This window comes from Aythya marila, assembly GCF_965140915.1.
Source record: "Aythya marila genome assembly, chromosome: 33".
Taxonomy (NCBI): Eukaryota; Metazoa; Chordata; class Aves; order Anseriformes; family Anatidae; genus Aythya; species Aythya marila.
In genome coordinates, this window is record NC_139074.1 from 980,215 (window position 1) to 991,710 (window position 11,496).

Sequence of the window (11,496 nt, forward strand, 5' to 3'; positions counted from 1 at the left end):
TTCGAGCCCACCCAGGGACGCAGAGGGGGCTCTTTTGGAAAACAACTGCACAGAGGACAGATGCTGCTAATTAACGCTAATTACTCTGAGCAGCCCCACACGGGATCCCCCCACCCTTCTTCCATGGTTAAAGGGATTTATTTAAGCCCAGCCCTGGTTGTTTGGCCACTTGACTCTGGAGGAGCATGTATGGAATGTGGCTTTATCTTGCTGGGGGTGGATGCAAAGCCCTTCAGGAGCCACCAGCTGTTGCTGTGTCCTGATAAAATACCCATAACAAGGGCCTGCAGGTCTGATTTAGGCTGAAAACGTGAAGTGAAAGGTTAAATAAAGCATCTGCTTTTGCTAAAACAATTTTGGGGAGAAGGGAGTTAATTTACCCCCAAAGGATGGGAACAACACAAGAAAAAAATCAGAGGTGCTGCAACAAAGCAACCAGGTACAGTCTCCCTCTTTTCTCCCTTTTTTTAATGCTTCGATTTTTAAATATACTTTTTTCCAATGGAATTGATGCTCCACATCAATGGCCAGCTCTCTTCTGAGCTCATGAAGGTGCTGATGACCTTTTTGGTCCCATTTCTGCCGTGATGCAACCCCTCACTTGCTCTGATTTGAGATTACACGCGTGGTGTTGCATCAGACTGAAAGAGTAAGTTTGCATCCCAGGTCATCGTGCCGCTTATCTTGGTACAGCACAGTTATTTGTTAGAGCTCTAGAGTAGGTGGAAGGAAGCTGATATCAATTAGCAGTGGGTTTTTGTATTTCAAAGCGTTGTTGCTGGTGGTTGTGGTTTAACCTGGCCAGCAGCTAAACACCACCCAGCCATTTGCTCACCCTCCCTCTCTGGGATGGGGGAAAGAAATGGGAAAATGAAGCCTGTGGGTTGAAATAAAGACAGTTTATTAAGACAGGAAAATAATAATAACAATAATGATGATAATAGTGCTACTACTAATAACGTGTACGAAACAAGTGATGCACAGTGCAATTGCTCACCACCTGCTGACCGATGAAATTTAGAACAACAGTTACTAGAGAAAGAAGAAACTTGACTGAAAATCCATTCGTGTGTCTGTGTACATAGGCTGTACGGCTCCTGGGCTTACTTCTTATGTTCAGGTTGTTAAATTTATTTGTGTAATGAACTTTTGGCCATGCTTTGAGCTCAGCTGGCAGGAGGTGGGTTAGAAGAGGCCACGGAGGCAGAAATCATCCTGACTGGTACCCATAGGGGATTTGGAGTGGTTGTGTTGTGCTACAACGGAGAAAATGGCTCAGAAGCAATGAGTTATCTCCCAAATCCTGGAAAGGGAGCAAGACTCAGCTAAAGGGTGATGAGTTTCTAAATGGCTGAAGGGAGGCAAGATGAAGGGAGGCCAAGACCTCTCTCTACTGGGAGATGGAAGCACCTGAGACAAGGGACTGAGAAATACCAGCCTTTATTACATCTTAGTCATTCCCTGAAGTATTGTATACATAAATAAATTAGAATATACCACAGCACACCTGAGCAGGGGTAATATCGAGTCATGAAACCTACACAGAGATTGCTTTTAGTATTCCCTTTTCTCCTCGTAAGTGTTTAACCAGGTAGCTATTAGTCTTTTGTCTGAGGACAGGCACTTTTTTTTTCAGTTTTTGTTTTCCTTGCTGCTGCTGAGTCGGAAAGAGGAAACCTTGAGAAGAGGTTTGTGCCACCAAGAGTGAATTCAAAGCCTGCTGGTGGCATCTAGTAAGGTCGGGACTTCTCAGAGCTCATCCTTCTCCAGGAAATCCTCCAGCAGCTCCTCGTTTTCCTCATCTTCCAGCAGCTCCTCGTTTTCGATGAGCGTCCGGGCCTCACTGTCATCATGGATGTTGCTCGCGGCCCTCACGGCGGCCTTCATGGAGGTGTCGATCCAGGCATGAGGCTGGGCAGTGTGCTCTCCTGCAAAGTGCACCCTGCCCTCGTGCTCAAAGAGAGCTTGAGAGAAATCAGTGAACTGGTAGGGGGTGAAGGCCGCAAACGCCCCCTGCGAGTGCTTGTCCAGCTGCCACTTCTCTATCACGTACCGGTCGCAGGTGTACTGCAGGTACTCCTTGCTCACCCGGTGGATGTCCGCCAGGTCCTGGAACACCAAGTCCAGGCATTTTTCATCCGTGAGGGGCAGGAAGAACTGAGAGTCATCGTTCCAGGTGTAGGAGGCCAGGATCACCCCCACGCCACTGGGGAAGTTGTGGCTGGGGTAGTAGATGAACCTGGAAGGGCGGTCGGTGATGGAGTGCCCTCCTCGAATGCCGTCCTTCTCCCAGAACTTCTCGGTGCAAGCCAACGCTATTTTGGAGGCACTTGCATAGTGGATGGAGCGGAGGGCATGGGTTTTGGGAGAAGAGAGTGGTGGGAGGAATTTGATGTGCCTGGTGGCTTTGGCGGATGAAGTGACGAGGACGTAATCTGCGGTTGCTTTACTCGAGACCAAGGTGTCTGGAGCACGGTAAAACACCCGAACTTTGCCTCCCTTCGTTATGATTTTCTCCACCGTGCAGTTGAATTTGATGACATCCGGCAGAGCTTTGTGGAAGGCTTTGGGCAGTTGGTCAAAACCCCCCGTGATTTCATCAAAGCTGAAAGGAAGAAGAGGTAGGTGAGGAAAAGAGGTTGAGTTTCAGTAAATGTAAAACCTGACTTCTTCTAGAAGTAATAACAAAGCTTGGAGTTAGGATTCCCCATCACATGTCTAAAAGTCACTGAAGTTTCCTCTTCCAGTGGCTTTCCGTGGACCAGCACAAAATAGTGTTTCCTATAAGAGATATCTTACCTTTCCTCATCAGAGAAGATATCAAAATCCCACAGCGAGGCAAGGAAAGACAGATAAAATCCGGAGTCCTCATTCAACAGGTCACCGATCATCTGAACAGCTCCTCGGCTCAGTTTTCCTACTTTGATCAAATATTCCTAAAAAGGCCAGAAAGAAAAGAGGGCCTGATGTTATTAACTCAGGCAGTGCGTGTATCCCCTATAAACCCCAAGGCAAAATTCATGCCCTGCTGCTTGATGCTCCATCTGATTACAAAACACATGATGGAGGAACATGAGGAGAGAGGAGCTTCTCTCCTTGAAAATAAGAGAGCTCTAACTACTCCTTCCAAGTCATGATTGCTTTTTCTTTCTATTTTTTTTTTAAGCAGAAGGCAGAATTGGTTAGGAAAAAAACACTTAGAAGTGTTGACAGAGAAAGGGACTAGAGCACTTCAGACTTCTTCAAGAAGTTTTATCACCAGCAGGGAAATTAAATTTATTCTCAAGCCACTGACCTTGGTGGAGAAGGAGTCGTATTTTTTCAGATATTCCTTGCAGTCCATAGTCTGGAACTCTCTGAAAGCCTGAAGAGGAAATATTGATATACTTGTGAGAGAAAGCACATTTCCCAAAGTGTTGCCCCCTGCTCTGTTCTGGTAGGATTCATCTGGGACATTCAGCCCTAGGGATTTGGGAACCCTGGGGCTGAGCTAGAGCTAGCAGATCCTGCCTCACCTTTTAGGAATTTATCCCTTGGTGTGGCATTTTCTATTTCCTCCAACTCCTGGTGAATTCATCCCAGAGAAATGAAGGCGTATGAAAAGACTCTGCATTCAGCTAGCCTCGATTCTTTCTGCTTTTCATTCCAAAAAGACCCTAATCTTCCCCAGATATGATGGCAGGTGAGGGTACACCGTAACCCAGAGGGATGGGTGCTGGTGCAATCCCTTCCACGTGGCCACGTACCTTATGTAGTGCCTCCCTATAAAGCTGGCTGGCACTTTTGCCCCTCTCTGAGGGATGCAGCGTGTAGTTTAGGATGTCAGGGTTTCTATCCACTTCCCCAGTTCTCGCCCGAATGCCGTTCACAAAGTACCAGGTGTTGTCGTCTGTCTGGATGAATGGGTTTAGCTCCAGGTCGAACTGCCTAATAAATTCACGGACCAGCCTAGGAAAGAGCAGAGGAATAGGGAGGTGCTTGCAAACACCCAAACCCTGCCACTGAAGCATTAAAAACCTGGAAAGGAAACTTTCTCATCGACTATGGGGAAGCCCATGTGTTCGTTTGTAATTGCAGATAGGCATTATCAGCTCTGATAATTGTCAAAATTACCAAACACAGGTAGCCACGTGGGGTTTTTTGGCCATTTTTATGCAGCTGCTAAGCTCTAGGGGAGAGATGGGGGAAATAACTTTTTCCTCCTGCTCTTCTCCATCCATTTCCAAGCACAAATCCTCAGCCTCATCCTCATCCCCATCCCCAGCCTCATTTCTCCTCTTTTTGGGGCAGAGAAGGAGGACACCACCTTACCTGTGCTTGCCTGGCAGGCGCATGGCTCCCAGCTCCACGTACCAGTCCTGTCCCTCCTCTCGGTAGGTCCTGATCCTCCCCCCGACCCGACTGCTGGTTTCCAAAATGGTAACCTGAAAAGCAATTTGGGGTGGAGGTTGCAGGTTTTCAGCCTTCAGGGATTTTATGCAAACAAAGCAAGCTCACAGGCATCATTGCAAGCAGCCTGTGTGCCCCATGGAGCAGGATAGGTCCCCTCCAAATGACAAAAGAGCTCTCTGTAGATCCAAAATGCTGATCCTACAGCACAGTCCCTAACTTCTGCATCCCATTTGTGCACCCATTCTCTGCTGAAAGAGTCCTAGCATTGGTTCAGCTGCTCCATGTGCTGGAAGGGTTTGGAAAACAGCCAGGGAAAGGCAGCTTCGTGTCTTTCCCACCTCCAAAACCCTCAGAAACAGAGAAAAAGCACCCAACAGGCACAATCTCTTTACTTTTTGCTGCTTCCATTCATTTGGGGGAACATCTGAATGAGCTGCTTTGCATATACCTTCCCTTTCCCCCCACATCGCCTCTTGTCCTTGCTTGTAGTTTTGAAAATCACTCCTGAATCAAGCGAAATTCCTGGAGCCTGCTCATTTTTCCTTCCTTCCCCCACCACCTCATCCATTCCCGCATTTATTCCCCTTGAAAATAAATTTATTTCATTCTCCAGGCTGGGAATTCCTTACGGTAGGAAAACAAAATGTGCAAGCGCTCACCTTGTGGCCAGCATCTCGGAGCAGCTTCGCTGCCGTGAGCCCGCTTATTCCAGCACCGACGATGACCACGTTTGCTGGTTTAGTTGCAGGTCCCAGCCCATGCCTGACTATATCCAGTAGCTCCTCGTAGTCTCCATCGTTAAGGCAATACTCAGGGAAACACGAAAACCTCTTGGCGCTCACGAGCCCCACGAGCAGGAGGATTTGGAAGAGAACTAGGGAAGGAAGAAAAGAAGAGAGGAAAATAATGCAACGAAAATGCTCGGCAATCAGCATGCAAGTTCATTCCTGAGAGCCAGGGAGGGAGGCGGCAGCACAAACCGGTGCCCAAACCCCAACGAAGAATGAGCAGCAAATCATTTTTCAAATCCGCTTGCACGATTGTGAAATCCACTGGCATCAGCAAGGCTCTCACGACCACAGCCAGATGTCTAGTGGGGCCAGTGAATGCAAATTTTGTTTCAAGGAAAAAAAGCAAGCCCAGAGAGATTTTATTTCATATGTTCTGCTTGTGTAACTGTTGTAGCGAGTTTCCAAAATGAGTTTGAGTTTTTTCAATAAGCTCGAAAGGCTCCGTAATGAGGAATGGTAATTTAATGTCGCATGTGTGCAAGGAATTTAATGAATTTTTTTAAAAATATATTGTTGTGCCGACTGCACTGTCCCTTGTCTCCATGACATCACAATTTTAATATTGTCTTCTCCCTCCACCACACTATTACATTAGATATAAGAAGAGATTATCTATATTAGATAGATGATGACAGGTGATGGGAAAGGAAGCTTGGTGACCAGAAACCGCGCTGATTCTTTCTAATTTTTGTTGTTTCTAGTCTCAAAAATAACTACAGGAGAACTTTCATTTTCTTTTTCCTTCCCCCAGCTCTTGCTAGTTTCCTTCCAGGGAAAAAGAGGAAGGGAGGGAGACAAAAAAAAAAAAAAAAAAAAAAAAAAAAAGGCTTTTGAAACCACACCTTGAGTAATTCTTATTCACAGGGAAAATCCCTGTTGGAATCGCTGCTTTTGTTGGATCAGCCCCAGCTCTGCCGACAATCTGGGTCAAAATGTAGCTGCTGCAAGTGAACCTCAGAGCTGTTGGAAGTAGGACTTTCTACAGCCCATAGCGCCAATCCACCTCCCTGAAGATGCTGATTGTGGCCGTAAAATAAAGAAATAGAAAGCTCCTGCTGTGTTTAGGCCATTTATCAACAGGTCTGTTGTCCTAAAGCATGGCTGGAAGAGGTATCGTGCTAAGAAAATTGCGTTAACCTTCTTGATCCAACACTGCCCCTGCCCTGAGCAGCCTCGAGGACCAGGGATGTTGCTTTGAGTTGTGGTTTTGGTGGGCTGTGTAGCAGCAAACGGCAAGTAATTGGTTTTCTTGCCTCCATCCCACCCAACAAGACCACCCCAACCAGCCCTGGCTGATGCAGAAGGCAAAGGAGATCCTCTGGACGGAGATTGGGGTCCCCGTGGGAGGATGGCAAGCGTGTTGGGGCGAGCTCTTGGAACCATCTGCTGGATTTTCACCTTCCACCAGCCCTTACGGTGGGGCTGGAGCTGGAGAAACTGCAAATGTGATGCAAGGAGGTGTCCTCCAAGAAGGTCCCTAGGGGAAGCTGAGCTTGCAGATGGGTTTCCATTGTTCCCTACGCACCTGGGCACATCCCAGTCCCATTTGCGAGGGAGATCTCTCACTGCCAGAGCAAGTTGCACAGGATCGTGAAATACTTTTGCTGGAGAAATGGAGATTTGAGGCTGGTGCCCTCAGGAGGTGACACAAAAGGCACCCAAGAGATGTAGGCAAACCCAGCCACCAAAGACAAAAGGCAAGCAGGAGAAAGCAGCACGACACCCCCAAAGTCCAGAGGAGAATCACTCACCCGTCCCAGCCATGGTTCCTGGAGGAAGGCGAGCCTTCCGCTGAGATTATTTTCATTTTATACCCCGGCTTAAAAAAAAAAAAAAAAAAAAAAAAAAAAAAAAAAAAAAAGAGGTAACACGGCGGTGGTGGCTCAAAAAAAAAAAAAAAAATCAACTCTGCCAATCAGTTCACCCCGGAAGAGAGCAAAGTGTGGTATGTCATAAGAAGGGGAAGAAGCAATTGCATGTACACTCAGTTCCCCTGTATGTATTTTTTTTTTTATTTTTTTTTTTTACTCCCTGCTGTTGCCACCTCTTTGGTCATGAGCCATCAATTTACGGGACATTATGGGAAGCGTTGTGCTCGTTGTGATCGTCAGAACAGACAAAGGGTGACCGCACCCTTCTCTGTGATGAACAGAGAGCTTCCTACTGGGAAAACATCTGGCTTGGGTTTTCTTCCCCTACACCGCAGCCCCCTTAAAATATACGTCGATATTATCAATTCATCTCTCGCCGCATGGAGACCCGCAAGGTAGCATCCAAAATATCCTTTCTGGTGGCATTTCCAGGTGGCGGTTCAACAATTCACTCTTAATTATTGCATAATTTTAGTTGTGTTGATCCTGGCCATAGAGGGAACCAAGAGATGCCTGAAATGGTAAAAACACCGAGTTGTAATGGTATTACTTTTTTTCCATAATCGAGAACTTTGTGTAGCTAAGAGACCATAACCCCATAAACCAGCCTGAAGAAAGGTCCCTTGGCTGGTTCATCACACCCTGGTATGGATGGACTCCAATCTTGGCACCTTGACTGGAAATCTTAAACATAACGATAATAAACCCACAGCAGACTACTTTTGCCCTATAAACTTGGTCTTTTCCTTCGTCTTATGCTTAACGTCTGCCTTTTCCAGTCAGTGGGGCCATTTGCTGATTCAGTTCCAGAAACAAAACCCAGAACTGGTACTTCCCAGTCTTGTGGCCCTTGGGGTGAGCTCAGCACTGGGCAGAAGCAATCGCCTTTGCTCAGACTTCCTTGGAAAAGGGCTTTGCTGGAAGAGCCCTGCAATCCTTGATAGCGATTGAGTCATCTTAGTGTTTTTTTTCATGTTAAAAACCTCCCATTTTTCTTCTGAAGTGCTTTCGGTTCTCCTCGTGCTGGAGCAACCCCATGCAACCAAGCAGAAGTGACAGTAGTGACAGTAAATCATTCCCTCCCGCCATTAAAAGTCTGGGTTTCAGATTTTCGAGTGTATTTCCCTGGCCATTGAGGCAGGGAGGCTGAGAGCTAGGTGTGGCTTTGTCTGGTCCTCTTTCTGGCTTCTTTCAGTACTGCTTTTTTTTTTTTTTTTTTTTTTTTCTTCCTTGATTGCAACAGTTGGAGTCTCTTGCACCGAGCTGACCTCATCACCACGCATTTTCCCACCCAAAGCTCAGCAATATTGCAGGTTTTTCTGAGGTTTAAGTGGAATTCTGAAGAATTGTGGTAAGGGGGTTGGGGCTCTGGTGCTGGTGCTCACTTGTGCTGTTACATTGGTCATTACTCCAGCTCTAAATACAGCCTCAGAAGAGTAAATTGCGGATCCGTGGGGTAAAACATGGATCAGGGGTGGGTGTTGAGTGGGTTTTCCATATGTTACCCCATCCATGAAGTCAAATTTGGGGGAAGTATTAAATTATGATCCCACTGGATGAGCTTGCAGGCTTTCTGGGACCAGTACTTATAGAATTCCTTAAACATAGAGCAGAGAAATGGGGAATGATTTGGGTACAAAGGGAACTTAAAGCCATGGTCAAGGACACCTTCTACTGGACCAGGTTGCTCCAAGCCCCATCCAACCTGGCCTTGAACTCTTCCAATGACGGGACATCCAACAGCTTTTCTGGACAAGCTGTTCCAGTGCCTCATCACCCTCTGAGTAAGGAATTTCTTCCTCATATCTTAGCTAAATCCACCCTTTTTTTGTTTAAAGCCATTAATCCTTGTCATCACGCTTCCTGAAGACTCCCTCCTGTTGCTCCCCTTTAGCTATAGGAAGGCTGCTCTCTTCTCAGGGATAAATAACCCCAAATTTCTCAGCTTTTCTTCAAAAGAGAAGTGCTCCAGCCCTCTGATCATCCCTACGACCTCTTCTGGACCCACTCTAACAGGTCCATGTCCTTCTTGTGTTGAGGTCTTCATGAGTTGATGCCCAGGGTGCGATCTTTGTCATGCAGCAGGAATTAGAGAAGAGATTTGTATCTATGAGTTCTCTCGCTTCGTACGAGCTTGTCACGTAGCTACAAGAGTTTTGCAACGCTGTGCTCAAAGGGTCTTCCTGGAAGAAGTCAGGGTGTGGGCTTTTCCCGGCAAAAGTCATTGTTGTGACAAGCTGGATATCTCCTGGTGCTCTTTCTTCTTCCTGTCCCATCATGGAGATTTAATCTTCCCCAACACCATACCCTCAGTGTCACTTCTGGGATTGCCGATGAAGTCCATGGTGCTTTTAATACAGCCTCAGACCTTGGCTATGCCCCCAAAATGGTGTTTTTTAACAAAATTCCGACACACAGCTCTGCCTGCTGGCACTTCAAGGCAAGACTCCAAATTAATTCTTCGCATCCAGCTTTACGTCCACGAGTTCCCTTTTTTTCCCATTAAAACTGGATGAGGAATGTCCACGGCTAATTCCCTTCTAAGAAAAATGAAAGAATTTCATGCTTTTCTATTCCATTTCTTGCTTCTTTGGGCTTTTTGGCCCAGAGCACATCCCCATTTAAGAAAATCCACCCGCTTTCCTCTTCCAAATGTTAAACCCAAATCAAAGGCATTATTTATTATTATTATCATTATTGATTATTATTATTGATTATTATTATTGATGCCATTATTATTGTTGTTGTTGTTGTTATTGTTATTATTATCATTACTACTAATTATTACAAACCACAGCTTATTTTGTCCTTTTTTTTTGTTTTTCCTGCTTGCAATCCACGGGCTGTTTTCTTGACACCTGCTGGCACCTATGATGGCAGCCCACAACACGAGGCGTCTGCTAAATGAAGCAACCGCTTCTTGAGTGATCTGAGAACAACGTGACGAAACCAGCACTTCCCCGTGTTCCCAGGACTGACAGATTTTCGAGGGTGGTTTGTTTTGATAAGGCAGAGCTTAGCACATGTCCTAGCAAGTCGCTTTATGATGGGCCTCAAATAACAGGTTTGATTGTCTGGGGATAAGCAGCTCGCTATTAATTGCACAAGGAGTTCCTCCCATGTTCCTGCTTCCCTGAGGATTACTGGAAATCCAGCTTCCACCTGAAACTTGAGGATTGGGGAGGGACAGACAGAAGAAAGACAACCCAGGATAGGATGGGGATAAAAAGTGTCCATTACTTGGGCCCGGGTGTCAGTGGGTTTCTTCCTTATTACAGCAACTTCTTTGTCATGAGACATTGAGTAAGAATTCAGGGGAATGGTGCAAAGCGGAGAACTTTGCTTAAAAAAAATGAAATTTCAAATTGCTTCATTCTCTCATGCAACTGCTTGCCTTGGCTTTGCTCCCTCCCCCCCCCATTGCAGCTCTGGGTATGTAGTCCATAGGAAGGAAATAAAGGATCGCAAGGAAAATTTGGATAAATTAGAAGGGAGAAGAATTGTTTTAACCAGCCAGGCTGCAGGAGGGGATGAGCAGAGACCCTAAGGGCTGTGATGCTGGAGCTGCTCGTGCTGTGGGTTCATGGGACATATGGGAAAAGCACATTATTTTGTGCCCAGGGAGCATATTCTACATTTACGACCCCCAAAAGATTGATTAAGCTTGGGGGGGGATTTCCTGCAAACACCAGCTCACTGCTTTATGATGGGGATTTCCCATCCATGGCCAAAGGTGAGAAAAGGTGCATGAGAAGTAGGATTGGCATCCGTGAATCCATTCCCAGAGCAGAAATCCCCAGGGAAGGCCAGTCAGAGCCTCGAGTCTGGATCTTCGGACCGTGTATCCATCCTGGCACTGCCCATTTATGTTTTATACCCATTTATTTTCCCCTCCAGCTCTTTGCTGGCATCTGTCTCATGATAATTTCTCCCTTTTGTGAGCAAGAATTTATACTGAGTTATTGCTCCGGGTCAGCAAACAGGACTGGGACGAGCGGATATATTTTAAGGACTTTTTTTTCATGGCTGAAATGCAATTTGTAGGTGCTGGAGGAGCATCAAATACTCAGAGCATTGAGTAGGGTGAAGAAATAATTAAATTATTCCAAATAATTGCCTTATGGTTTTAACAGTGTTGGTTTTTAGGGCGAGAAAATCAGGGTTTGGAGGGTTTGGAGCTGGTACAGGACATAGCACGCAGGGGGATTTGAGCATTTGAGAAAATGGAGGTGATGAGCGTGTGCATTTCCACGTGGGTATGAAAAAAAAGAGCCGTGCTGGAGAGGAAAAACCTGGGGACTTTATTGGGTTTAGGTGGCAAGGTTTTGGGAGCAGGCAGAAGAGGGCGGCTGGGGTGGAAGTTGGTTTTGGTGTCCTTTGAGTTCCCACTGCTGCAGCCTGTTATTAGCGGGCAATAAATTCCATTCATCAGCCTTCTGCTG

General features: G+C 46.2%; 1 protein-coding gene across 2 annotated transcripts; it reads right to left on the bottom strand.

Annotated features, from left to right (window-relative positions):
* Positions 1–737: 737 nt before the first annotated feature.
* On the bottom strand, positions 738–6,968 carry IL4I1 (interleukin 4 induced 1). 2 transcript variants are annotated; one of them, XM_082781880.1, is made up of 7 exons: positions 6,935–6,968; positions 5,052–5,266; positions 4,312–4,424; positions 3,747–3,948; positions 3,296–3,364; positions 2,800–2,936; positions 738–2,605 (listed from the first exon to the last, which is right to left on the bottom strand). In XM_082781880.1, the coding sequence occupies exons 1-7, from the start codon at positions 6,945–6,947 to the stop codon at positions 1,750–1,752; spliced, it is 1,605 nt and encodes a 534-aa protein (XP_082638006.1). In that variant the 5' UTR covers positions 6,948–6,968; the 3' UTR covers positions 738–1,749. The 2 variants fall into 2 exon arrangements, with proteins under 2 accessions (XP_082638006.1, XP_082638005.1); XM_082781879.1 differs by lacking the exon at positions 6,935–6,968 and having other exon boundaries at positions 5,052–5,648.
* Between the last annotated feature and the right edge of the window lie 4,528 nt (positions 6,969–11,496).